This window comes from Podarcis raffonei, chromosome 17 (assembly GCF_027172205.1).
Source record: "Podarcis raffonei isolate rPodRaf1 chromosome 17, rPodRaf1.pri, whole genome shotgun sequence".
Lineage (NCBI taxonomy): Eukaryota > Metazoa > Chordata > Lepidosauria > Squamata > Lacertidae > Podarcis > Podarcis raffonei.
In genome coordinates this window covers 2822129-2848854 of record NC_070618.1, presented here as the reverse complement: position 1 = coordinate 2848854, position 26726 = coordinate 2822129, and the positions used below count along the sequence as shown (strand labels likewise).

The following is a 26726-nucleotide window of genomic DNA, read 5'->3' as shown; positions in this document are numbered from 1 at the left end:
TGAGGCTCAAACTCACAAACATGAGATTAAGAGTCCCATGCTCTACTGGTGGAAAGAATCTTCCCACTTCAAGGATCCTCTAGCTCTAATTTAGGATCTCACAGCTGAATGGCTATATTTTCTAATTGAGACAAAAAGTAGAGGTAGCCATGTTGGCCCATAATAAAAATTCCTAAATCTGTACTAGAGCAGTAGTTTTATTAGGCTAAATAGAATAACATAAAATAGTGTGCAAGCTTTTGGGTTCACCAGAACTCTTTATCAGACTAGATGGTAAACCGAACATCTGGTCACAATCTTCTACCTAGTACGCCATCTAAAATTAAATTTAGTCTTCTAATATAAACACTGCCTAGTTTTACTGTTTTCTGCCTACCAAGGTGCCTGTATATTTCACTTAAGGAACAGACCTGGTTAACGAGCATCTTTTGAGGTTCTAGAGATGGGGTCAGCCATTGTTTTTCTTCTTGTTAACAGGACGCCTTGGTGCTACCTGCATAGCACCTAAAGAGCCTCCTTTGATTGCATACTGCCTCCCTAGCATTGCCCCCCCCCACTGTCAACAATTCACTACTCAGTTGCCTGTGGTGATTAAGAATTGTCCCCTGGCAACCACTCAAGACTCCATTCTCCTATGAAGCCTACCCCTCTAAGATTAGATTGGAAATAGGCAGTCCCACATGCCATGCAGTCTCCAGAATTTTAACTTAAGAGTCTCTCACTTCTGAAATCGGAAAAGGAATGGACCAGAATACTGCCCGTGAAATAATACATAGCCTTACTCTAAGGAGGGCTGCAATTCTGTAATCTGTACATTAGCCTTTCATTGCCTGCCTTCGTATTTTGTTAAATATTTTTTTCCCTCTTTGTCCTATTTCTACTGGTTTTTGTCAGTCAGTTTTTTCTACCTGGAATGGCCCCACCACACCCCAGTAACCCAAGGGGGGCAGGCTGTTAAATTACATTTGTATCCATGTTGTAATGACAAAGTTAAATCGCCAAGCTGTAGTCACTACATCAGCAGGGGCTACACATTATGGCTGGGGAAGGCAGCTAAGCATTAATTTTGACTACACAGCTGTGTAGTCCTACCATGCTATTGAAACAGTATTATATGCATTGAAACAGTATTATATGCATTTGTCAACACAATTACTGTTAAGTTACCGTTAAGTTCACTTAGCTCAGTGGTGCTTGCTTCTGAATAGAGATGTGCAGCACTGCACTTTCACTCTATATGCAGGTTGATGAAAACCTGGAAGCTATTGTTTACTTTTAACTTGTGATTCCCACCCCCAGCTTTTTACATTTTCTCCCTTCTTCCAGTTTTTTGGGACACCTACCACCCTTATGTACATGGTAAATAAGCTCAAACAACATTTATGTTGCTTTTTTTTTTTACTACAAACATTTAAATGAAGGAAAATATGGGTTTGTCCAGTAAGATGCCCATTTTAATTTTCTGCCTTAAGAAATTTTACTAACAGTTGAATGAAGAATGACCAGTTTTTGTTTGTTCGTTTTTTGTCTGTGGCACCTTGAAAGCTAAACCTTTTGGTAGCATGATCACAACTTATTTGACTTGGAGCAGTAGCCATGGAGTGCAAAGGGAAGGGCTGAATTTTGGCACTGAATTTAGGAGGCTGCTGCTGCTAAGGCAAGGTTATGAGTGAACTTTAGCACTGGAACTTTTTAGTGCTGGCTGGCTCAGTGATAAGACTGGATATTATATACTGCTAGGGTTACCATGAAGTTTTGGCTTGGGGTTGTAGAAGGGATTGTCACTTTCTACTCATCTGCCACTTGCTGAATTTCCCCTTGCAGATTTGCTTAGTATCAGGTGGCACTTCAGTCAGTCAGAAAAATAGAACCAGCTCTGCTTGACCAATCAGAAAAAGCTAAATATTCCTACCGGCTTCAAGAGAAACAGATGCATCCATGAAGAAGACTTGCTATGCAATGATGGGTGCCAGAAGGAGCAGAAAGTGGGGATAGAGAGGTTTCTGGGAGGTGGGGCAAGGGAATGAGAGAGAAAGTGTGGGTGCCTTGGTTCTGTGAGCTTGCTGTTACCCATGAATAGCTGCCTGTCCTTACAGGCAGGAGAACTTTCCCAGGGAATTTCCCCTTCTACCTGACAAGTGATTCTTCTGGTATCAGCCTGAGCACAGGAATTTCTTTGGCGACTCAAAGGAACAGAGATTCAAGTTCAAAGTTTTACTTACACAACAGAACACTCTAAAATACACCATGTGTCAGGGAACTGACATCAGAGCCAGAGGCGGAGGCAAGGCTCCCAAGCGATGCTGGAGAAGGGCCCAGCAGGGAGAGAGGTAGCTCATCCGCTGGGGAAGGAAATCAGCGTAACACCAGGGATAAAGGGGGGCAGATGGGGGAATCGGCGAGGGGGCTCCAGAACTCCTCGCCGGAGACCAGCGGGGAGAGCACGGGTCCTCCGCTACCCACACCCACCCTGCGCAGAAGACTTCCGCGCAGGGAAAGTAGGCGTAGACTTGGCTTCAAAGAACTTCTTTGCTGGAAGAAGTTCAAGAAACGCCCACTGACGGATTCTGCTAGCGACTGAACAGCCACGAAGTGAATGGCTGTCCAGACAGAAAAGGTTTAACCAGGCAACCTAGCCAGGAGTGGCGGTAACTTACGCACGAGCAACCCCTAAAACCATTACACCATGCACGAGGAATAATTACTATAAAACCTTTATATAGCAATAAACAAATGAACACAGCAGATTAACATTTTTTTTAGAAAAAAGCACTGAGTATATCATTCAGTCTAGTTTGTTGACATACAGTTACATTGGGTGATTTTGTTGACACTGATGCTGCTGCAGGTCCAAGCGAACATTCCCATGGGCCCAAACAGTATCTCTGGTGGTTCCTCTCCCTTTGGGGAGGGCATTAAGTTCAGCCCTAGTCATGCCATATTTGTTTCAAACTGGTTCTACTACAGTGGCCTAAAATAGCTTTCCATTCAACTTTACTTTTGTTTACGCTCGACCATACTCCATATATATTGCTATGAACAGGTTGTCTTGTAGTTTATTGTGAGTTAACATTCTTAGAGAAAATCCCTTTAATTCCCATTTAACTTCCCTTGTTTTTGTAATGTCAGATGAACAAGCCATTCAGTAGGGCATAGTATACACAACAAACAAGGCGAAACATCTGAAGGAGTAGCTCCTTCCAGGTTGATCTGCCTAGTTGTTAAAATCAGCACAAAAGGTGACCCAGCCTGGGGCCATTCAGTGAAAGATAGACTATTAGCACAAATAATCAATAAATAAAAGCATAAAATTAAAATAATAGACCTCTGAAATGTTACTCCTGGGGGGAATGTGTCTCTTTGTTGGGGAGGGGGAGGTTCCCCACCCTAGAGAGATTGGCTCAGCTTCCGTGTCTTGAATTTGAGATAATAGTAAAATTTAAAAGCTGCTGATATTTTTAGATTTATTTTATTTATTAAGGGCAACTATCACATTCACTTAGCAGATTATAGGGCGTCTAGTTGTCCAGAGTGCCAAATCTCCATAAGGTTCCCCCATCCCACCCTGCCGCTTTGCAAAAGCTTCAATTTCAGGAGCATGTATATATTTTGTGTGTGAGAGTGAGATAGAAATCTTATAGAATCTGGTACATATTTTCTGTACCTGTTTGTTCCCTAATTCCAGTAAGAAGTGGGGAATTCATTGGCAGGCAGGCACCTGATTCTGTTGTTTTATATATACCGTATTTTTCGCACGATTGGACGCACCGGACCATAGGACGCACGTGGTTTTCAGGGGGGGAAATCAAGGAAAAAATATGATTCCCCCCCCCCAGCTCTGGGAGCAGTGGACAGGCTGCACGCAGCCTGTGCGCTACTCCAAGACCTTCTCCCTGCTTTTGCGGGAGGTGGCAGAATTCCCCCACCTCCCGCAAAAGCCCACAGGAGCCCCGCGTGACTCCTGCGGGCTTTTCGACCAGGAGGAAGAAGGGACTGAAACGGCCCGTCAGTCCCTTCTCCCTCCTTGGGGAAAAGCCCCCAAGAACCGCTCGCTCTTTAAAGGCTGTGCGGCTTCTGCGGGCTTTTCTAGGAGGTGGGGGAATTCCTAGAAAAGCCAGCAAAGCCGTGCAGCCCCTTTAAAGAGCGCACGGCTTTTGCCTGCTTTTGCGGGAGGTGGGGGAATTCCCCCATCTCCCGCAAAAGCCCGCAGGAGGGAGAAGGGACTGACTCGGCCAGTCAGTCCCTTCTCCCTCCTTGGGGAAAAGCCCCCAAGAGCCGCTCGCTCTTTAAAGGGTGCGCGGCTCCTGCGGGCTTTTCTAGGAGGTGGGGGAATTCCCCCACCTCCTAGAAAAGCCAGCAGAAGCCACGGAGCCCCTTTAAAGAGCGCCTGGCTTTTGCCTGCTTTTGCGGGAGGTGGGGGAATTCCCCCATCTCCCCCAAAAGCCCACAGAAGGGTTGGAGAGTAGCGGGAAGGCGTCGCACGCCTTCCCGCTGCCCCCCAATCTCTGGGGCTGGCGATGGGGGAAGCGCTTTTTTCCCCACCGCCAGCCTCGAAGCCGGGTTGGAGAGTAGCGGGAAGGCATCGCTGCCTTCCCGCTGCCCCCCAATCTCTGGGGCTGGCCATGGGGGAAGCGCTGCTTTCCCCACCGCCAGCCTCCAACCCGGGTTGGAGAGTAGCGGGAAGGCATCGCTGCCTTCCCGCTGCCCCCCAATCTCTGGGGCTGGCGATGGGGGAAGCGCTGCTTTCCCCACCGCCAGCCTCCAACCCGGGTTGGAGAGTAGCGGGAAGGCATCGCTGCCTTCCCGCTGCCCCCCAATCTCTGGGGCTGGCGATGGGGGAAGCGCTGCTTTCCCCACCGCCAGCCTCCAACCCGGGTTGGAGAGTAGCGGGAAGGCATCGCTGCCTTCCCGCTGCCCCCCAATCTCTGGGGCTGGCGATGGGGGAAGCGCTGCTTTCCCCACCGCCAGCCTCCAACCCGGGTTGGAGAGTAGCGGGAAGGCATCGCTGCCTTCCCGCTGCCCCCCAATCTCTGGGGCTGGCGATGGGGGAAGCGCTGCTTTCCCCACCGCCAGCCTCCAACCCGGGTTGGAGAGTAGCGGGAAGGCATCGCTGCCTTCCCGCTGCCCCCCAATCTCTGGGGCTGGCGATGGGGGAAGCGCTGCTTTCCCCACCGCCAGCCTCCAACCCGGGTTGGAGAGTAGCGGGAAGGCATCGCTGCCTTCCCGCTGCCCCCCAATCTCTGGGGCTGGCGATGGGGGAAGCGCTGCTTTCCCCACCGCCAGCCTCAAACCCGGGTTGGAGAGTAGCGGGAAGGCGTCGCACGCCTTCCTGCTGCCCCCCATCCTCTGGGGCTGGCGATGGGGGAAGCGCTGCTTTCCCCACCGCCAGCCTCAAAGAGCAGACTCTCCTGGCTTCAGCGGAAGCAACGCAAAGCCTCCGGAGCGCAGGCTTCGGAGGCTTTGCCTTGCTATCGCTGAAGCCAGGGAGCCTGCATTCGCTCCATAGGACGCACACACATTTCCCCTTCATTTTTGGAGGGGAAAAAGTGCGTCCTATAGAGCGAAAAATATGGTATATATATATATATATATATATATATATATATATATATATATATATATGTATGTATATATATATATATATATATACACACACACCGTATTTTTCGCTCTATAACACGCACCCGACCATAACACGCACATAGTTTTTAGAGGAGGAAAATCCGTAGGCATGCCACCCGTAGGCATTCCCTCCATAACACGCACAGACATTTCCCCTTACTTTTTAGGAGGAAAAAAGTGAGTGTTATGGTGCAAAAAATACGGTGTGTGTGTGTGTGTGTGTATATATATATATATATATATATATATATATATATATATGTATGTTATATATATGTGTGTGTGTGCGTGCACGCGCGCGCTGTTATTTCATTAAAAAATATCAAAGTGGTTTACAACAAAAAATACATAAAAAACCAGTTTGGAAATGAAACAAAGCCACCTAAAAATAACGTAGCGGTTTCAACATGTATACTACGCAGAAGTATATCTGTTTGCAAATTGAAAAGAACAGTTGTTACATGGAACGTTAGGGTGTCATTTTTTATAAGGAAAAAAAAAGGGAAGTGGGTGGATGGATGGAGAGGGAATTGACCTTCTCAGGCCCCTAACAGCAGCTCATAGTGCCTTCAGCACTGTTCTCTAACCCAGTGCCCTCCAAATGCTATGCAGTACAACTCCCATAATCTCTGACCATTGTCCATACCAACTGGGACTGACGTGAGTGGTAGTCCAAAAAAATCTGGAGTGCACCAGTTTGGGGAAGGCTGACCTAGAGGTAGGATTAGACGGGGGTAACACATTTGTTCAAGGATGTTTCAAGAAAATGGAAATTGAAAGAGGTACTCTTCCATTCTTCAGCCTGCTCCTTGACACATTTCCCACCTTTTAGCAAAGGAGAGGCAGATGCAAATGTGATACAGAAATAACATTGAAGGAATAATGTTCTTAAAGGCGTGACAATTCACTCTTCTTCTTTTTGTTGAAGTTGTTGTTTTTCCCACATGTCCCACATGTTTTTTTAAATCTTTATTCATGCATTCAACAAATATTTATATACTGCTTGATTGTAACTAGAACCTCTAACAATTGGTTTGATTCATACTTGGAGAAATTGATTTATTTATAAAGGATAGTTCCAGCTTACAAATAAATAATGGCTACACTGAAGGGGAAGATCATAAGTAAAACATTTAGTTATAATGGAAATTCTGGGTTTTCTGTAGGAAATTCACAGCTGGGTGCCACTATAGTAGATGCATTGGATACCCTCTACATTATGGGCCTTCACGATGAATTCAAAGAAGGGCAGGAGTGGATTGACAATCACCTTGATTTCAGTGTGGTAAGTTGAACTTTGTGTATGTTGTCCGATTTCTTCCTATCTGGAGAAACATAGAATCATATAACTGTAGAGTTGGAAGGGCAGGAAACTTCTTAGCTTGATCAAACTTCAAATACTATTCTTCTTTCTAAAATGAGGCCTGAAAAAGAGCTGATTAGTGTCTTTTGATGACTCACAAACACTGTGTAAATTTAAAAACAAAATGGAAGGACCTTTCAACCTTTCCTCACAGGACTTGGTCTCCAGGCTTATCTAAGACATGTTGCTTTAATTAGCTGTCCCCCTTCCCTCAAGGGGGAAAAGGAAATTCTGGATGTAATGGTGGATTTCTGTTCTTCACATGGTAGAAGCCCACCTCCTGCTTTTCTTGTCTTTCTACATCCTTGGTGCCATACTTTCTTCACTGCAGCCTGTGGGAGACAGAGAAGTTTTTCTTCTTCCAAGTTAGGTTTCTTGGTCCCAAGCTTTTCCTAACAAAACAAAACTGAATTCTCTTGCTTTGATGCTTCTAGTTCTTTTGACTAATAGCAGAATAGCTTTTTCAGTTCCACACGGTGTCAGGAGCATGAGGGGGAAAGGCCATTCTTCCTCTCTTTTAATAACAGAGAATGTGTTTTCCTGGTCCCAGAGGAGGGGCTTTCTCCCAGCCTAGCTGCCCTCCTTTCTTTTAGGAAGAGAAATCCAGTGTCTTCAAAGGAAATTTGGGACCTACAACACTGGCAATCACATTTCTATGAAAGAGAGAAGACAGCAGGATGCTGGTTTGATGTTCAGCCCCCAAAAGAGACATGAGTAGCTTTTGTGGATGTAACCTCAGAGCCTCTCAAAAATTATAGAGAATTATTGGAGAACAGATGAGGTGCCTGTGGACTGGAGGTGGGCAAATTTTGTCCCTATCTTCTAAAGTGGGAAAAAGAGAAGACCTAGGTAACTACTGATGAGTTTGACATCAATACCAGTAAAGGTCCTGGAGCAGATAATTAAACAGTCATTTTGTGAGCACCTAGAAAAGGATGCTGTGATGACTAAGATGCAGCATGGGTTTCTCAGAAACAAGTCATGCCAGATGAATCACCTATTGTTTTTTGATGCAGGTACAAGCTTGGTAGATCAGGGGAATTATGGAAAGGTAGTGTATCTTGATTTCAGTAAGACTTTTGACAAAGTCCCCCATAACATTCTGGTAAAATGTGGATTGGACAAGGTAACTGTTAGGTGGATTTGTAGCTGGTTGACTGCCCAAACCCATAGAGCGCTCACTAACAATTCCTCACTATCCTAGAAAAAAGTGACAAGTGAGGTGGCACAGGGGTCTGTCCTGCGTCCAATGTTGTTCAGCATCTTTATGGATCAAGGGAATGCTCATCTAATTTGCAGATGACACCAAAATGAGAGGGAATAGTCAATGCTGGTCAAAACTGAGTTGGGATTCAAGATGACCTTAACAGATGGGGAAACATTGCCCACACTAACAAAATTAATTTCAGCAGGACAAAGGTGTAGCTGTAGACTTAGGCAGGAAGAACCAGCTGCACAAATATAAGACTGGAGTACAGTGTCCAGTTCTGGGCACCACAATTTAAGGAGGATATTGACAAGCTGGAATGTGTGCAGAGGGAAGGTGAGCAATGTGATAAAAAGACTGAAAACCAAGCCTTATAAGGAACGGTTGAGGAATATGGGTATGTTTGGCCTGGTAAAGAGCGTTGTCAATATGGAAGATGGAGCAAGCTTGTTTTCTCCTGCACAAGATACTAGGGCCCGAACTAATGGATTCAAGTTACAAGAAAGGAGATTCTGACTAAAGATCAGAAATAACTTTCTGACAGTAAAAGCTGTTCAGTAGTGCAACAGATTCCCACGAGAGGTGGTGGACTCTCTTTACTTGGAGGTTTTTAAGCAAATGTTGGGTGGCCACCTGTCATGTATAGATTCCTGCATGGCAACAGGTTGGACTAGAATGACGACCCTCGGGGTCCTTTCCAACTCTGCAGTTCTGTGTTTCTATGAAAGCTCATCAATCAGAAACTGAATGACCAACTAGTTAGTTCCTTTCTTTTTTTGATCTCTTGATTAAGAGGCTGTGATTTTGAATACTTGGGGCATGGAAAACAAAGTAAGAAAGGATTTTGCTCACATCAGCTCTCTTGCATCTTGGCAGTTAAACTTTCCACAGAAAGTCAGATTTTATATCTTATGAAGAAGATTATATCCCTTGTATGCTAATGGAAGATTTCAGTTAGCCATTGATTTCAGGTTGTGAAATATTTCTAAAATGCAATTTGTTGTCTCTCCCTATAATAGATAGTTGGAGCTCTTGAAAGTTTTCCTGAATGGAGCTTTATGTACCACAGTTATGAATCCAACAAATTGTACAGATATGACTATAAGAGTTTTATCTCTTATGTGAGAAGGTCATTTTTCACCAAAATAAAAAACACAATGGCACAGTTCATGACTCCTGTTCGCTTCCTCTTAACAATGCACCACTGTTCCTGCAACTTGCACACATCTCTTTTGCCACCTTGCTATTCTTACAAGAGGGTGTTGGAGCCGATTTGTACAGAAAGTTAAAATCAATTCATAATAAAGTATGGACGTTTAATGTATATGTGAAGCAACACATTTGCACACATTCTTGATGTGAAAGGGCTCCTTAGCCAGAAAAGTATACTGTTAATTCGCATAGGAGGTAACACTAACTCCAAAACCTGTTCTGTTAAATGGGTTTATATCTCCAAAGAAACATTTACAGGAATTATTTATTTATTCATTTATTTATTTAAAAATTATTGCTTTTCCAAATTTATAACAAACAAGAAAAACATTACAATATAGAGAAAACAAACAAACAAATATCTTAACTGTTATAATCCCACTTTTGTTACCATTGTTGGGTGACTGCCTCAAATCCCCCTAGCTGAGTTTCCATGTAACTCATTGTAGCAGTTTTCAAATACTATTTTCATATAAAATTTACTTGTTCAATTAACATCTTTCTTTCTTTTCATATTGACTTCTATCCATAATGTTATACAACTTCACATATTTAAATCCTAGGCCAATCTGTTACTCACAAGTAGTTCTATTTAAGTTATCTTAACATATTTAACTAAATAATTCTTAAATTTCTTCCATTCCTCTTGGTACTCCTCCTCCTTCTGGTCGCGGACTCTTTTGGTCAGGTCGGCTAACTCCAAAAAGTCCATCATCTTCATCTGCCATTCCTCCACTGTTGGTACTTCTTGTAATTTCCAATTTTTGGCTAGCAAAATTCTAGCTGCAGTTGTGGCATACAAAAACAATCTGACATCTTTCTTGGGCAGTTCCAAACCTATTATTCCAAGTAGAAAGGCTTCTGGTTTCTTAATAAATGTATATTTCAACATTTTTTTCAATTCACTATAAATCTTTTCCCAGAAGCCTTTCACCTTGAGACACATCCACCACATATGGTAAAAGGCACCTTATTTTTCTTTACATTTCCAACATAAATTGTCACTCTTTGCTAGTTTTACAGGGGTTAAGTACCATCTATACATCATTTTCATAACGTTTTCCTTTAACAGGAATTCATTATTTAAAGCAAGAGGCGCCACCCTAGGAACCTTCAGAAAGAAGGCTGGGATACATATTTACTTAAAAAATAAATTCACTGTAATAATTTGTAATAAATCTACATACTCTGTACTAATATCTAGCTTATATCCCTTTTTCTGTCTCAAGAATTCAGAGGTATCTGTCTTTGAAGTCAACATCCGCTTCATTGGTGGCTTGCTTGCGGCCTATTACCTTTCAGGTCAGGAGGTAAGTGAATTATAATATAATCATGGAAATATGTGCAACTTTTACATAGTTTTCTTAAAAGGGAACAAAGGCTTGTTTTCTTGCTGCTTCAGAGGCCTCACTAATAGGTAAGTAACCACAAACTCATTGCTGTAATCAGGAGTGATATGAATTTCAAAATTCAGTACAAATGCAGAAAATTCAAAATGCTGGGCATTGGTCACAGAATCTGTTTTCATTTTATTAAAAAGAGGCATTAAAATGAAATATCTGGAGCCAAAAGAGATGGGGGGGTGCTTTAGTACTGTGGAAACTCATTTCTCCCCAGCAAACTAATAAAATATGTGTGAGGTAGTTTAAGTTGTATATTCAGGTTGCAGAATTTGGCACAAAATTTGCCAATAATTATACAGTAATGAGCACTTGTCACCCTGTCCGAAATCAATTGTCAAAATTTGAGGTCTTAGTTTATGGTTTGCAGCAAGGTTTTAACTGCAGCCTGTGAAACAGATCATGAAAGATCTGTATTGGGTACCATTCTGTATCTGGAGGATCACTTGCTCCCATATGAACTTGCCCATATCTCATTAAGATCTTCTCTTGAGAGGTGCTCTGGATGCTCCCAACCTCAGAGATCCCAGATGCATTACATGGAGCAGGGCCTTTTCTGTGGTGGCACCCAGATTATGGAGAACTTGTTAGGGAACCTGCAATGCTGTCTTTTAGGTGTCAGCTAAAACTTTTTTTAAAAAATTGCCCTAGCCTTTCCCAATATTTAATTTTTGTATATAATTTGTTATCATTTGTATTCATGTTTTTACTAACTATTGAATATGTTTTGTTGCGGTGGTTTTAATTGTTTGTTATGAGCCATTTGGAGCCAATATCAGAATTAGAATGGGATAGAAAAGAGTTAAAATAACCCAACCTGCACTTTTCTATTCTTACTTGCATAAGGACTTACCTCTAAGATGATATGTATAAGATTACACAGAAAAAAATGGAGAAGTGCTCAACTTTCTTTCTTGTGTTACAGGTTTTTAAGTTAAAAGCGGTCCAACTTGCAGGAAAACTTATTCCTGCCTTCAATACACCCACAGGGATTCCTTGGGCAATGGTGAATTTGAAAAGGTAGGAGATTTGAGGCAAGAGGAAGACTGGCAATCAGGAATAGCAAAAACCTATGTTTGGCCACTGATAGTAGGATGTCTCAATGCCTGCTAAGGGATTTTTCTGCACAATTAAATACCTGTATGTGGTGTCTTTGGAGTCTGATGTTAGCTGTGGTATCATGTTGAGTAGTAGTCAAGTTTGGGGGTGATCCTTTCACTGTTGGTTCTCGAATTATTTCAAGGACACTTTTTTCCTTTGGCTTGTGCTTATCTTCCCCAGTAATCTGTTGCTGATTGGTCTTTGCCTTTAACAGAAATAGATAAATTGCTAAACCTCCTCCTATATAGAACAATACCAGTACCAAATATTTGTATACATTTACCCTTTAATATTTCTCTTGCCAGTGGTGTAGGTCGCAACTGGGGCTGGGCGTCTGCTGGCAGCAGTATCCTATCTGAGTTTGGCACCCTTCACATGGAATTTGTACACCTGAGCTACTTGACTGGCAACCCTGTCTACTATGATAAGGTTAGTTTTGTGCTCTTTCTGGTGGAATAAGAAGTTTGTAGATATTTATTGACAGTGACTATAAATAATGTCTTGTTTTTATTATGTATTCTGTGTTTTTACATTGTGAGACCTGCAGATTTTAATAATAATAATAATAATAATAATAATAATAATAATAATAATAATAATAATGGAAATAATGCATATATTAAAATGCATAAACCACCAAGGACCATTAATTGATTGACAATTTATAATGAAATGGTATTTAAAAGTCTGCCTAATTTGTTAGGGCACCAATTTAAACTTATTTAATTGGTGGAAGAGGATTTGATTTACATTCTGTATTGAGACTAAGCTGTGATTATGATTTTTTTTTCTCATTTAGGTCATGCATATTCGTAAGCTACTTCAAAAAATGGACCGCCCAAATGGGCTTTATCCAAACTACTTGAATCCAAGGACTGGGCGCTGGGGGCAGCGTGAGTACTTCCTCCACATTTATGTCAAATTCGATTATATCTATCTATCCACGCACACATATAAGCGCACATTCACACATAGGCACATTCTGAGACCCATTTCAGACATCGCAGCCCAGACCATGGTTTAGCCTTTGGGAACAAGCTTCATACTCACATGGTCCATCCTCCTCTTTCATGTTCTGGTTTCTTGTATCATGTCCTGGCTAATAGTAATAATAGTTCTGCCTCCTTCATTGCACAATTGCATCAAGCTTTGATTTGGGGAGTTTGACTTCAGTAACTTCCAGGATTATTTATCTATGCTGCACAATGCAAGCTTCATTTATTAGTTTATGTAGATAGTTTCACAATCAGAATCAGCTGCTTCAAAGTATCGGTTCCTAGCAGTAAGTCGGTGCACACCGACCCCTCTCACTCTCCAGGCTTCAGGGAGCCCCCGCTGCGCTCCGGAGGCTTCGGGTTCCCTTTGCTGAAGCCAGGAGAGCAAGACTCTCCTGGCTTCAGCAGAGAGGGAGAGCTGTGCAGCACCCCTTCAGCCAAGCGGGAGGAGAAATGGAAGGGGCTCCGTTTCTCCTGCCGCTTTGCTGAAAGGGTGCTGAACAGAGAGAGGGATAAAAAAAATTTTTCTTGTTCTCCCCCTCTAAAACAAGGTGTGTCCTATGGTCAGGTGTGTCCTATACAGCGAAAAATACGGTAACTAACTTTGTGGTGAGTTCTCTCACCGTTTTTTCCAGAAAAAAAGCACTGGGTACATGTTCTGCATGTGGGGGTAGTTACTTTCTTCAAATCTGTCAGTCTGATGGCTTAGTTCACTTTAAAAAGTCTTAAGATTTTAAAAGATTTCCTTGATGGCAAAAGTTGGCTTGAAAAGAGACCAGCTTTATTCTGCTGTCCCCAGCACACAAACCTCTGAAGAGATCAGAAAAGATTAGTTATCTTAACTTACTCAAGAGAGAACATTAAGCAGTAACATGATCACAGTCCTGGAGAGCTTTCAGTGCAGACATTGTGGCCAAGTAGATAAGCTAAGAGCCAGTTTGCATATACACTGAGTCAGATTATTGATCCACTTGTCCAATACTGTGTTTTCTGACAGGAATCCAAGGTCTAAGGGAGCTTCCCTGCCTGCCCCACTCAACCTTACTGTGTAAATTGAATGGGAACAGTCAACTAATATAATTTTAATATGGAATGAAATGAAAAGCCCACTTTGCTGTTCCGTGATCGGCACTTTATGTGAAATTCTCCTCAGGTTTCCCAATATGTAATTGCGTGTTCGATCATGGGTCTGGGATTAGGCATTTAAGTTCTTGTGTCAAAAATTCAAAACGTTGCAAAGCTAATCAGTGATGGGAAAAGGAATTCATTTTCCATGTCAGTGGTGTAAGATGAATTGTGATGCAAAATAAGTTATTTTTAGTATACCAAATTCTTAAACCACAGATTGATGGAGACAATTTTTAAAACAGTTGCTTTTCCAGACTTAAGGGTTATTTCCAGCTAGGTTTTACAAAATCAGTCATGTTCATTCATTTCACTGAATCTACTTTGAGTATGAGTAATATTGGATATAACTCTATGGAGTTTGCCCTGGCAAATCTAGGTAGTATTGCGCACACCAAATTTTACCCTCTTTCTCCTTCTTTGTTGCAGATCACACTTCCATGGGTGGGTTGGGAGACAGTTTCTACGAGTACTTGCTGAAAGCATGGTTGATGTCAGATAAGATGGACATGGAGGCAAGGAAAATGTATGATGATGCTATTGAGGTGATTATAGTGCATTGATTTCCCCCACTTCCCCACATACACAATGAGAATGTCAATTTTAAAAATGTTTCTCCCCTTAAAATGCAAATGATTATTTTGTTTCTAACTCTTTTTAAGGCAGCAAGATATACAATATGTACAGATATACCATTTTGATTCAGTTCTGAAGCTGGAGTTATAAAACTGTGGCGCTCCCCATTTTGACAGTTTGCTAGCTGCATATTGTGGACTAACAGGCTTTTGATAACCCTAACCCACCGCGCCACTCGAACCTGTTTTTGCAGACTCAGGCAGGCAACAAAAGCAGGTTTATTAAGCACTTGGCTGTAGCCAGAATTCTGCATTTGGTAGACCAGAAGTTGTGCAGACCTGCAGTAAGCACCATATTTACACAACTGTGTAAATGCTGTGAAAACTTAAGAACTGGATTGTGATTCCTCACCCTGAATTGTTTCAGCAGTATTGTAACTGAACAAATACTGGTTGACATTCTGGATCAGACTTCCCGGACTTGTCCTCCACATGTTGCATGTGAACAAAATATTGCAGTTCTTTAGATTCCTACCATCACTGCAGTGTCAGAGTAGCTGTTGAACTGGAAACCTCTGAAAAGTGTCATTTGCCAATATTAGCATTAAAAGTTGACAGAAGGAAACACCAGCTTTTACTGAGCACTGCTTCCTTCTACTATGACTAATTAAAAACAACAACCCCACTACTGTCAGAATCTGCCCCCACCTTTACATTGTAAGTAAAACACAGACCTGCTTCCAGAACTTCAACATCCACATGGAAATGCCCTCCCAGCTTAGAGTTTTATAAATTTTGTGAGCAGAGAACTGTTCTTGAGCCAAGATTTTCAACCAACCCCTTGCTCAAATAGGGTACCTTTTCTTAGTGAAGTTCCTGATTCTGGTACCCTACCTTTAATTCTAAATAGGTTTCATGAATATGCTTGCTTTTAAAAGAGAGAATACCACCCACTGGTCTATGTTTCTTTTTGTGTATGTAAAAATCTGTGGTCTTGTAAATAGCAATGGAAAGTTCTCTCTCTCTCTCTCCCTCTCTCGGTGTATGGATTTGCACTCTTCCCAGTAAATGTCCAATAATCCTGATTTGTTGAATTGCCTTGAAGTAAGAAGCCAGGAAAGTTTTTAAGCAGAGGTTGAACGGTCATCTGTCATGTATGATCTAGTTGAGATTTCCCTCTAACTCTACAGTTCTGTGATTCTATTATTCTAAGCTGGAGTTTGTCTTACAGCAGCTTGTATGCTACTCTAAATCCCATGTGATGTGCAAAAGGCTCATGTCAGTATTTGTGATGGTGTTTCCGTGTGCTGCTCTGGTTTCGCCAGAAGTGGCTTAGTCATGCTGGCCACATGACCCGGAAAAACTGTCTGCGAACAAATGTCAGCTCCCTCGGCCAGTAAAGCGAGATGAGCGCTGCAACCCCAGAGTCGTTTGCAACTGGACTTAACTGTCAGGCGTCCTTTACCTTTTATTTACACCCCCCCTCTGAAAAACAAACCCACACCCCCAGTGTAATAGTGCTGTCTCTGGAGAAGAGGGGAGGAGAATGAAAGTGTGACTCGCTAAGCTATGCCTCTGCTGTTCTCCTCACCCCCACCTCTAGTTCTGTGGGAAATATGATGCAGGATAAATGCTTAACTCCCATCATGCATGACAGAGCAGGAACTAGGTAACTTCTTTCTACTCTCTCTCCCTCCCTGAACAAAGAGGTAAGTAGCTACTTAACTCCTGTCCTGTCGAGAATTCCCATCCTATAAGTTTATCATTGCTATTCATTGGTACCCAACTATGTGGTTCTTTGGGTGTTTTGCAGGAGAGAAAAGACTTGCTTGGACACACACACACACACACACACACACACACGTATTAATTCAAAGCATAAAGGATGCACTTGTGACAGTGAATATTTTGAATATTTGAAGTAACTAAAGCTTTTCTGTTTCTTCTTCTAGGCCATAGAGAAGCATCTTATCAGAAAGTCCAATGGAGGCCTAACTTTTATTGGAGAGTGGAAGAATGGGCACCTTGAGAGAAAAATGGGCCATCTCACATGCTTTGCTGGAGGATTGTTTGCTCTTGGAGCAGATGGTTCCCGAGATGATAAGGCTGGACACTACCTACAGCTTGGAGCAGAAATTGCACATACGTGTCATGAATCATATGACAGGACAAGTAGGCATCCTTTCCTGTCTTAAGTTCTGGGTGGCTTTTTTCCTTAATACTTACTAATGGTAGTGTGGCTGAACTCGGAGCAATTTTGAAAGTACATGAAAATGGGGAGAAAATATACTGTGTAAGAGATTATTATTTTTTTAGCTCATGCCCTTTGAGTTTGAATAGTGAATGTGCATTTAATGATGTGTGCATTTAAACTTTGTTTTGCCAAGAGAGAAAGCTGCCTAAAAGCACCATTCGTTCTTAGTAGTCATGAATTGTGTGAAAGCTAGAAAAGGAGGTTATTAAATTACACAATAAAATCCCGTAACAGTGCAAACCAGTAGGAGTATTCTTACTGTTAGCTTCAAACAATTTAACTGGATGAGGAACATAAAACTATATGCTATGCATCTTTGTAAGTTGAGAAATTATCTATATCTGAGTTCATTTTAACTGTATTTTTATAGAAGCTAGTAGCAAAATCTAGATTATCCAAAACTATTTTGCATTTACCATGCCTAGGGAAAAAATGAAGCCTGCATCTCCTGGAATCCAACACTTGTTATGACTTGCTCATAATTACAGTACATAACACTGCCATTTATCCTCAGAAATAAAATGTTTTTTGCCATAGTTATCTCTATGAGAAGCAGCCTTTAATAACTTGATCTACTTAGTAGATTTCATGATTCAGTTTAAGAGCTATAGATGTCAGTTTCATAATTTTGCAGTAACCTAAAATTTCCTTTTTACAGCAGGTTTAAAACAAGCTTCTTGAGTAGTGAATTCTGTATTCTTAGTAAATGAATCATATAGTTGTTCAATGTGTTCAATATTAATTCTACAACTGTGTGCACATTCATTATTCTTTCAGTGGGTTTTAGGGCATTCTCACGCTACAAAAGGCCTGGACAAATTTCTAAGAACTGTTCCAAGTGCTAGTAAGCACAAAGTACCTGTGAGCGTTAAAAACAAACATAGAGTAATGTATGTTATTAGCATATTTGATATAGAATTTCCATTAAAAGTTATTATTTTTCATGCTTTTTATTAGTTTTCTTACTTGCTAAACACATACAATAAAGTAATCAAAATAATAAAATGATGACAACAACAAACACCAAAAAACCTCAAGAAACATACAACCATAAATCCATAAGTTCTTACACATGGACTTATGTCATCATATTCTTTATTCCCAATTCCTTTTCTTCTCTGACAGACTTCCATCTTCCTCAAAGCGGGTCTGTTTTATCTATTTGTTAAACTGCTTCTTTTATCATTTCATCATTTCTGCTGTTTTCCACATACTATAATTATAATCCATATTATGGTTTGTGAAAATTAATCAAAGCAAATCTAGGTTTTGACTTGGGGGCACTTTTTTTAAAGTAATCTCTGTAAATTTCCCATTCCTTTTGGAACTTTTGGTTGGGCTGTCTCCTAATTTTCTCTGTCATTTTTGCCAATTTCCATAAATAATTAAACCATTAAATGTTTCTCCCCCTCCACCTCTTTCCTCTGCAGCATTAAAACTGGGTCCTGAAGCTTTCAAATTTGATGGTGGCGTGGAGGCAGTAGCAGTACGGCAAAATGAAAAATACTACATTTTACGACCAGAGGTGATAGAGACGTATTGGTATATGTGGCGATTCACACATGATCCGAAATACAGGCAGTGGGGCTGGGAGGCAGCACAGGTAACAACAGAAAGCTTTTCCGTGTGGAAGTCAAAATGTTTACTGGCAACCTCTCACTGATGAAGTGTGAGGAATATTGTGTTGCTCCATAGCTGTCTGTTTCACAAGCGGAGACATAAATGCACATATAGGAGAAATGACCAATAGCAGCATATAGAAACATATATCCAAACATATAGAAGAACAACCTTTGTTGAAGCAGAACCAGCGTGGCTTCCGTAAGGGCAAGTCCTGTCTCATGAACTTATTGGAGTTCTTTGAGAGTGTCAACAACCATATGGCTGTTTTATTGGCTGGGTTTTTCTGTAAACGCTAAACAATGAAGACAGAAGGCAGCACATGAGATCAGTACTTGTTTCTCTTTTGTCTCCCTCTGTAGCCCCCCCCCCCACCAAAGCCCCTAGAAAATTGGGGTGGGCTCTCCTGGGTTGCAGTGGGAAGAGATAATCATATGAAATCGAACAGAAGCACCTTGAATGAACCATCTTCACGTTCCATGCTTTATGCAACAAAGCTTTGCGTAGTATTCTGGGGCAATCAAATGTAGTAGCATAAATGAAGTACTAGTGAAATGATTAAGAGGAGCAAGAGTCGTCTCATAACTTGCAGTGAATATTTCTGCTTACCTTATTATGTTGTTGCTGATTTTAAAAACAGTCCTCTACAAAAAAAATAACAGGAGTTTGGGAATTCCATATTTTTAATGTCCTGCAAGAACAGATTAACGGACATTTTGACTATAATATTTCACATATTGTTTTCCCGAATACAACTCCCTCAGCTACCAAATTGTTCTCTTTTTTGTCTTAACTGTGAATACCCAGCGTTAGGTCTTGTTTGTCCCTTGCTGTTTTCATCACTATATGGTTAGGTAGGATTCCACTGTTTCGCAACAGAATGTGTTAACTAGATGCAACAGTGAAAAAGTGTCTAGCGGAACACTCATTCTGTTTCCCCCACGCCCCATATAGGCGATTGACAAGTACTGCCGAGTGAGTGGTGGATTTTCTGGGGTCAAGGATGTCTACTCTTCAGCTCCTACATATGATGATGTGCAGCAAAGCTTCTTCCTTGCTGAAACACTAAAGTAAGCAGATTTTTCTTCTTGATAATTTTCTTGGAATTGTGGTGGTCCTAAGAGGCTACTCAGTGCTTATAGAATTGTTGCCTATTTCATTATTGTTTTCTTAGGTAAATTGCAATTTTTTTGTAAACCACACTGGAATCTATTTTGATGAATGGTAATATAAATGTTTTAAATCATTGTAACAAATTGAAGTCAACAAATGAGCTGTTGATGGGATGAATGGCAGAGGTACACCCACCGGAACGTAAGATGTAAGCACAAAGACCACCACAGTGTATCTAACGTGTAATAGAAAGGGTATCAAAATACGTAATAAGTATTAGTGACAAGACAAATGTGCTGTTTCTGTGATCCTGAAGGTTTGCAACATTGACTTTGTTACTAATTATCATTTACATTATTATATAGTGCATATTCTATAGTTTCTGAGTCCCTTTTTTAAGCGGTTGTCTTCTGTAACATGTTTACATCCTGTTTACTGGTGGATATTTTATAGTGTCAGGCTATAGGTGTGTTTTACCAAGAGTTTATTTTTGTTTTCTACTGACTAGATTTAAACATCACACTAAAGGTTGGCTTGGCTCAGACAAACCACAATTAACGTTAACCACAGCTGATTAATGCTTGGTTGGGTCAGAATAACAAACCATGGTTAATCAAGCACTGAAGTAAAAGCTTCCAAACTTTGTATTCACATCATGTTGCTACATCATGATTTAGCATGGCACTTGTTTTCTTTTTTACTGCAATGCAAAAACAAATTACAAATGCTATTTACCCTGCCAATGGTTACCCAAGGGGAAATGGTGTTTAGTCAAGGCAGTATTTTTGAGATTGTTGGGTATTTTACATAAAAAGTGTCAAGGCCTTATGGATTTTTTTCCATATGCAGAGGGGGAGTAGTTATGAAATATAGTGGTAGACTTTTTTTTTAAAAAAAAGGTTGTGGGGACGATTCCCATTGGCAATAAATGAGGTTCTTGTGTACTGTACTGCAGTTAATTACTCACCAAGACACCTTACGGTTTTCCATATCCAGGAAGGCTGAATGAAAGCCAGATACACACAGTGCCAATTTTACTATTTGGAGAGACTATCTCTTGACTCCAGCCTGTTTCAAACTACTTTTTCTGCCTTTTATGAACAAATGTGTTGAGGCGTGTGGGAGGGTGTGGCAAAATGGGTCTTTGTCTGCCTAGTTTTGGCCCTGCCTAGCCCACTTACCCTGGAGAAAGCCCCATTGATTTCACAGCAACGTACTTCTGAGTAGACATGGCTAGGATTGCACTGTAAATTTAAAGATTATAGAGTTCCTTGGCACATTAATTGGATTATAAACAAACAAACCTGCAGAGCTGCATTATTGAATAACGTGTTTACCCCAGTGTGTTAACTTCAGAGATTAGGAAATAATCATGACTTGAAAGCCATTATTCTGAGTGAAGAGTTCTGAGAAATATTTTAGTCTACAGCTAACGTGTCCCTTGCTTGAATACTCAGATCATTTTGGCTTTCTGAGCTGGGTCTTAACGATTTGTTCTTTCAGTCTTCTAAATAAATACTTTCTGGGTGGAAGCATATATTATCAGATAACGTCTCTTAGAGGTCTGAAAATAAAAGGACTCAGTTTATGGATGCGCATTGGAGACTTACAGGCCAACATCACACTTTTCACTAAGGCTAATGAGCACCAGGCTGGCATTTCACTACAGCCAAATGGAATTTGTTCATGTTAAGTTCATAACACTTCACTGAAAATGCAGTGGAAATCCAGTTATTTCAAAGAGAACACTTCTGGCAATCATGGCAGTGTTATTAATTTTGGTGGATAAAATCTAAATCATAAGGTTGAGATTATTATTTTTAAAAGTATTTGAACAAGAACTAGATAATGAATCCATTAAAAACATTTTGATCCATTATAAAATGCACAGTTAATTGAGCACAAGAGTTAAAATAACCATCATAATTTTTTTAAAGCAAGTACTTATTTAAAGAAAGGTGGATGGTGAGAATCATTCTGTCCTATATGAGATACTGGGGACTGTTGCTTTTATGATAGCACCTACTCTGATTACATTCCTGCTTCATTTAAAGCAATAATATTTTCTCTTTCAGAACAGTTGTTGCAGATTGTATGCAAATTACAGAATTTATAGAATTTAAGTTGATTAAGTGATCTGCTACAACTTCTTTAATGGGTGATACTTTAAACCGTAAAGTCCATAATTTTTCTGAGGTTATCTAGGTTAGACCAGACATGGTGACAAACCTCCTGTTGCTCATTCCAACTTGTTTTCTCTCTCTACCTTGACAGGTATTTGTATCTGCTGTTCTCCAATGATGATCTCCTACCTTTGGATCACTGGGTTTTTAACACAGAAGCTCACCCCTTGCCTGTTTTACATCTAGCCAACACAACACTTTCAGGAAATCATGCATATCGATAGAAACTATTCCAGGACAAGGACAAAATACTTCGTTTTAGCTGTGTTTTGTTTACATGGACCACTTCAGACTTAAGGCTTGAGAGAAGACTGGCATTGTTTAATTAATGAATAACTTTGGATGAAGAGAGGATCAAAACTGCACTCTTAAGCATGTACATAAATTTAAAAATTCCATTTTATACATGACCAAAACTATCGAGTGCAGTGTGTGTCAGCGAAAGACCTTGTATATTTGCAACTGAGAAGGTGGAGCATGGTGTTTTTTTAACAATTCAAAGCCTATCGGAACATGTTTCCTGCCCTATGACAGGACTGCTACTACTGACCTTCGTAGTGAGCGATCTCCTGCCCAGATGATGTGGATTCCTGATATTATGTCATTTGGTTTTTCTTTCGATGATGGCATGACTGAAACAATGACAGGCAACAAAAGTGCACTAATAGCACCTAGAGCTGAAATTCCTCTACTCCTGTTTAGAATTTTCTACTTTTCATCAGTCTGTCCAGACTGGCAGCCATTCCCAGTGCCTCTCAGACCCTTGCCTATTTTTATTATTGTTATTAATAATATTGATCAACCATTTGTTCTTGTAGTATTGTTCATCAGTAAATGAGATATGAAAAGGATCAGCAACTTCTCTCGGTTTTCCTTTTAGGATTTGGGAAGCTTCTTTCACTGCAGTATTGCTTCTTACACTATGACAAAACTGCCCAATGCATCTACCACTTGGTCAAGATTCCCTTCAATTAAGTTGCAATAACTCAACATTTGTCTATGAAGCCAGGAGTTTCATTAAACTCTCACTTTTTTATTTGTATATTATTCAGAAATGGAAGAACTGTTCTGTAAGAGATGTTTTTACACGTCCTCTGAGTAAGACTGTTACCTGGGTATAATGGTGCTTGGTTTTTGGATCTTTTGGTACAGCGGAAATGTGAGGATGAGTTTGTCAGCCTTCACTTACATAATAGAAATCTTACCACTTGATTTCTAAGTAACTGGAAACATAACACTTACTGGTGGGTACATGATAGTGGACAGCAGATCAACAGAAATGTTTGTGTGAATTTTACTTTGCAATGCTTCCTTGTCATTACTAAATGCAATTGGTAACAATTTGGGTTAGAAACGGCTCCTTTCCTGTCAGGTCCCCCACCCCAGTTCAGTTAAAAGAGAATCATGAAGTATTTGGGGGGCGGGGGTTAGTTGGATATTTAAATATTTTGTATGAATATTTTTCATGTACATTGGAATCTGATTTCCTGGTGAATGCAGATTACAAGCATTTATTTTTGTTGGTATGCATCCCTTTTAAAGAGTGCTGAATTCCAAAAATGTTGACCAAGTTATCCCACTGGGACCTTACTGTGCCTCAAGGACAGCCGATCTGTAACTCAGCACACCATTTTAACTAGGTAACTGGTAACAAACCTAAGATCCACTTGTGGTGGAAGGTAAGTTAAATATTTAACATATTGCAGTCCCTAGGATGGAGATCACTCTACCCACTTTGCACTGGTACAGTACAGCTGGGCCTCTGGCCAGGATCATGCTGCATTCTAATGTGAAACCCAATATATCTGCATGTCTCTAGCCCACATAATTGCAGAGATAAATCTAAAACTTCATGGGATATTTACAGTAGAGAAAGGTGGAATTCTAGACCTCAGGAGGTTGAGTTATTCCTTGCTTAGCACAACTACTGGACAGCCCCATGGTCTCCACTCCCATGTTGCGACCCCCACAAATCTGTTTTTTACATTTCTGCATCCTAATGTTTACTTTATGCTCACTTTTTCTTTCCCAGGCCCCCAATAAACTCAAAATTCTAAATTCTGCATGAAAAAGGCAACATATGCAAATCAAAATCATGTGCTGTTTTTTTGAACTGTAGCCTGGCAATAGAATTTGGAATATTTTGATGCAAAGCTCTGTAGAAGTTGTGTCTAGCATAACGTTGGAAATTGCTCTCCATATGCTGCTTATACTGTTTTTATTGAGCCTAAGTCTTGGAACATTGACAATGTTCTCATCGAAATCAGTGGCAAAACTCTGTATGATGCATGGATATCCAAAGTGATTGTTTTGTTGAAAAGTAAAAATTGAGGGGGCTAGAATGGTTTTCAGCCTAAGTAGAGTGGAGTTGGGCTTTGTATTAGGCTGAATAGTTTTCAGCCACTTTCTGTACATGGAAACAGTGCATACTCATGCTGGTACTACATTACTGCTACATTTGTCTTCCCTAAAACATTGATGTGCAGCAGATAGTAATCTTCATTTTAGAGCAGAACTGCATAAACAATACAGGGTCATTGTTGGGAATACTTGGGTGGATTAGCTGATTTTGTTTGTTGAATAGCACCAGTGTACTGGCAGTCTTATCATCCCTCCATGCTTATTTTACAAGTTTTTCAGACCACTCTGCATGCAGTTTCTTCCAGTTTTGAGTTTGCTTCTCGACCCCACCCCCTTACTGGTTTCCAATGTGCATGAGTATATCGATTAAAATGGGCCTGAGCATCTGGATCTACTGGATAGATCTCTGAGATATTTGTAATAGATCTGCAACAGTTTCTGCCCTCTGTTTTTTTTTAAAAAAACCAAAAACAAAAGCAGCAACAAGTAGATTTCTCATTTCACTTTTCTAAATTAGGCTGTTGAAGCTAGGAAAGCTTGGGGAAAATTAAGAGTAGTTTTTTTTTTATGTGAAAGGCCTGTGGGCTCTGTTCTACTGCTGCAAACAAATTCCTGACCCATGCATGTACTCAGAGGCTTCCTGTTTTAAGTGTATATATCCCCGCCCCCCCCAAACACACACACATTTTGCATGGGACTTCAGAGAAGACGACACAAACTGAACATTGTGACAAGCTAAACCAGCTGACATGGAATATAGGGCAGAGCCAACCTGTTAAATAGTGGACATTAGCAACCCCCAGAGCCCCCTAGATCTGCTGCCCCTGTCCACTTGCTGTCTCCAAGCAAGTGAGCAGTGACAGGAAAAAGGCGCAGGGTAGCAGCCTCAACCTCCCTCCCCCTCTGGGCAAGTGCTGTAGCATGGGCCTAGAGCAGTCATCCCCAACCTGCGGCCCTCCAGATGTTTTGGCCTACAACTCCCATGATCCCTAGCTAACAGGACCAGTGGTCAGGGATGATGGGGATTGTAGTCCAAAACATCTGGAGGGCCGAAGGTTGGGGATGCCCAGCCTAGAGGGACAGGTCAAGCTAGTCACCAGTAGTGGTAAGGAAGAGAGTAGGCTACTCAGAGTGGTGGAGGACCTATTACAGGCCTCTTAGCCAAACCCTGCCCCTAAGCATCAAGCTGTATCCGCTGAGCCCTAATAATGTGGGTTATGTTCTAGCTACATATTGGGGGGGCAGGAAGAGGGAAAATGCTTGCCCTCTGAAAAAATGGAAATATTTTTTTCCCCTCCCAAGACAGAGGGTTGGGTCAGAGGATCACCCATGGAGAGCTCCTTTCATGACCCAGGTTAATCCAATGCTACAATACACGTAATCACCAAAAATAGAAATTGGAAGTTCAGCATAAATAAGTACTCCAATAATTCATAGTCACTCAAGTTAATTGTGACTTGTGCGGCTATTCGCTGAAAACCAAAAGCTGAATGAAATTACTATAATTGCTTCCCAAGCATCATTGAAACTAATTACCTAATTAGTCTTTAATGACTTAAGGCAAGTACTTCTGTTCCATTTTAAAAGAGTGGTTTAAAATTAGATTTTCCACTTGTTATAATCGCTAGTAATTTGAGCTTTACTTCTGCACACTGCTTTTGCATCAGGAGGACTAAAGGCGGGGAAGCATTGTGTCTCTCTAAAAGTTCTTTTATATTCTTCAGAACATACAACACCCTACCCTAAAAATAAAATACTTCTTCCAATTCTAGAGGGAGAGGTCAGGGACAGAATTATATAGAGCCAGAAATAGAAAGTCTGAATTCATGCCTGCTGATTTGCTATCACTGTGCCTTGAGTTATAAAAGTGCTGCTTGCGTTTGTTGCTTTGGTAAGACTGCAACATGGGGTGAACTCACTGCCATGAAACACCGTATTTTTTGCTCTATAAGTCTCACTTTTTCCCTCCTAAAAAGTAAGGGGAAATGTGTGTGTGTCTTATGGAGTGAATGCAGGTTGCGCAGCTATCCCAGAAGCCAGAACAGCAAGAGGGATTGCTGCTTTCACTACGCAGCGATCCCTCTTGTTTTTCTGGCTTGGGAGATTCAGAATATTTTTTTTCTTGTTTTCTTCCTCCAAAAACTAGGTGCGTCTTGTGGTCTGGTGCGTCTTATAGAGCAAAAAATACGGTATGTCAAATTTTAAATCCTAAGCCACTTCAGAAAATTTTGCTAATCAGATGCAATGCCATTTTCCTCTTGTTTGGCCATGCAACAAATTGAATATATTTGCTTCATTATTGAGTTTATCACAGTATTTGGTCTGGGGAGTTCTAATGCCATCCCTGCTCTCCCTTCTCAAGCTTTGTGCGCTAGAGACAACAACTCTATTGTAGTTTGTGTACCGTCTTGACAGCCATGAAATGTGGCTCTTTAAGTCTGGCTTCAGTGGACTCTAGATTTTCTTTTTCAGGAATTAAGATAATCCGAGGGATGAATTCATACGCTGCTACATGTGATGTGTCACTTGTTAATGTTAAAAATGTGAAAGACATCACAGATTGACAGGCCATAATGAAAGGCTCATAATCACAGC

The 26726-nt window shown here is 40.9% G+C and overlaps 1 protein-coding gene across 4 annotated transcripts in view; it reads left to right on the top strand.

Annotated features, from left to right (window-relative positions):
• The window catches only part of MAN1A2 (mannosidase alpha class 1A member 2), a 37451-nt gene extending 15147 nt beyond the window's left edge, over positions 1 to 22304 (top strand). The window contains exons 4-14 of one of the 4 annotated variants that reach the window (XM_053370283.1): positions 6789 to 6907; positions 10634 to 10714; positions 11730 to 11824; positions 12211 to 12334; positions 12705 to 12798; positions 14455 to 14570; positions 16553 to 16772; positions 18285 to 18457; positions 19429 to 19544; positions 21663 to 21745; positions 21862 to 21928. In XM_053370283.1, the coding sequence (XP_053226258.1) occupies positions 6789 to 6907; positions 10634 to 10714; positions 11730 to 11824; positions 12211 to 12334; positions 12705 to 12798; positions 14455 to 14570; positions 16553 to 16772; positions 18285 to 18457; positions 19429 to 19544; positions 21663 to 21723 (1199 nt within the window). In that variant the 3' untranslated portion in view covers positions 21724 to 21745; positions 21862 to 21928. Of the gene's footprint in view, positions 1 to 6788; positions 6908 to 10633; positions 10715 to 11729; positions 11825 to 12210; positions 12335 to 12704; positions 12799 to 14454; positions 14571 to 16552; positions 16773 to 18284; positions 18458 to 19428; positions 19545 to 21662; positions 21761 to 21861 lie in introns of those variants that run through there. The other 3 variants (XM_053370284.1, XM_053370281.1, XM_053370282.1) reach the window with 3 other exon arrangements.
• Positions 22305 to 26726: the final 4422 nt, after the last annotated feature.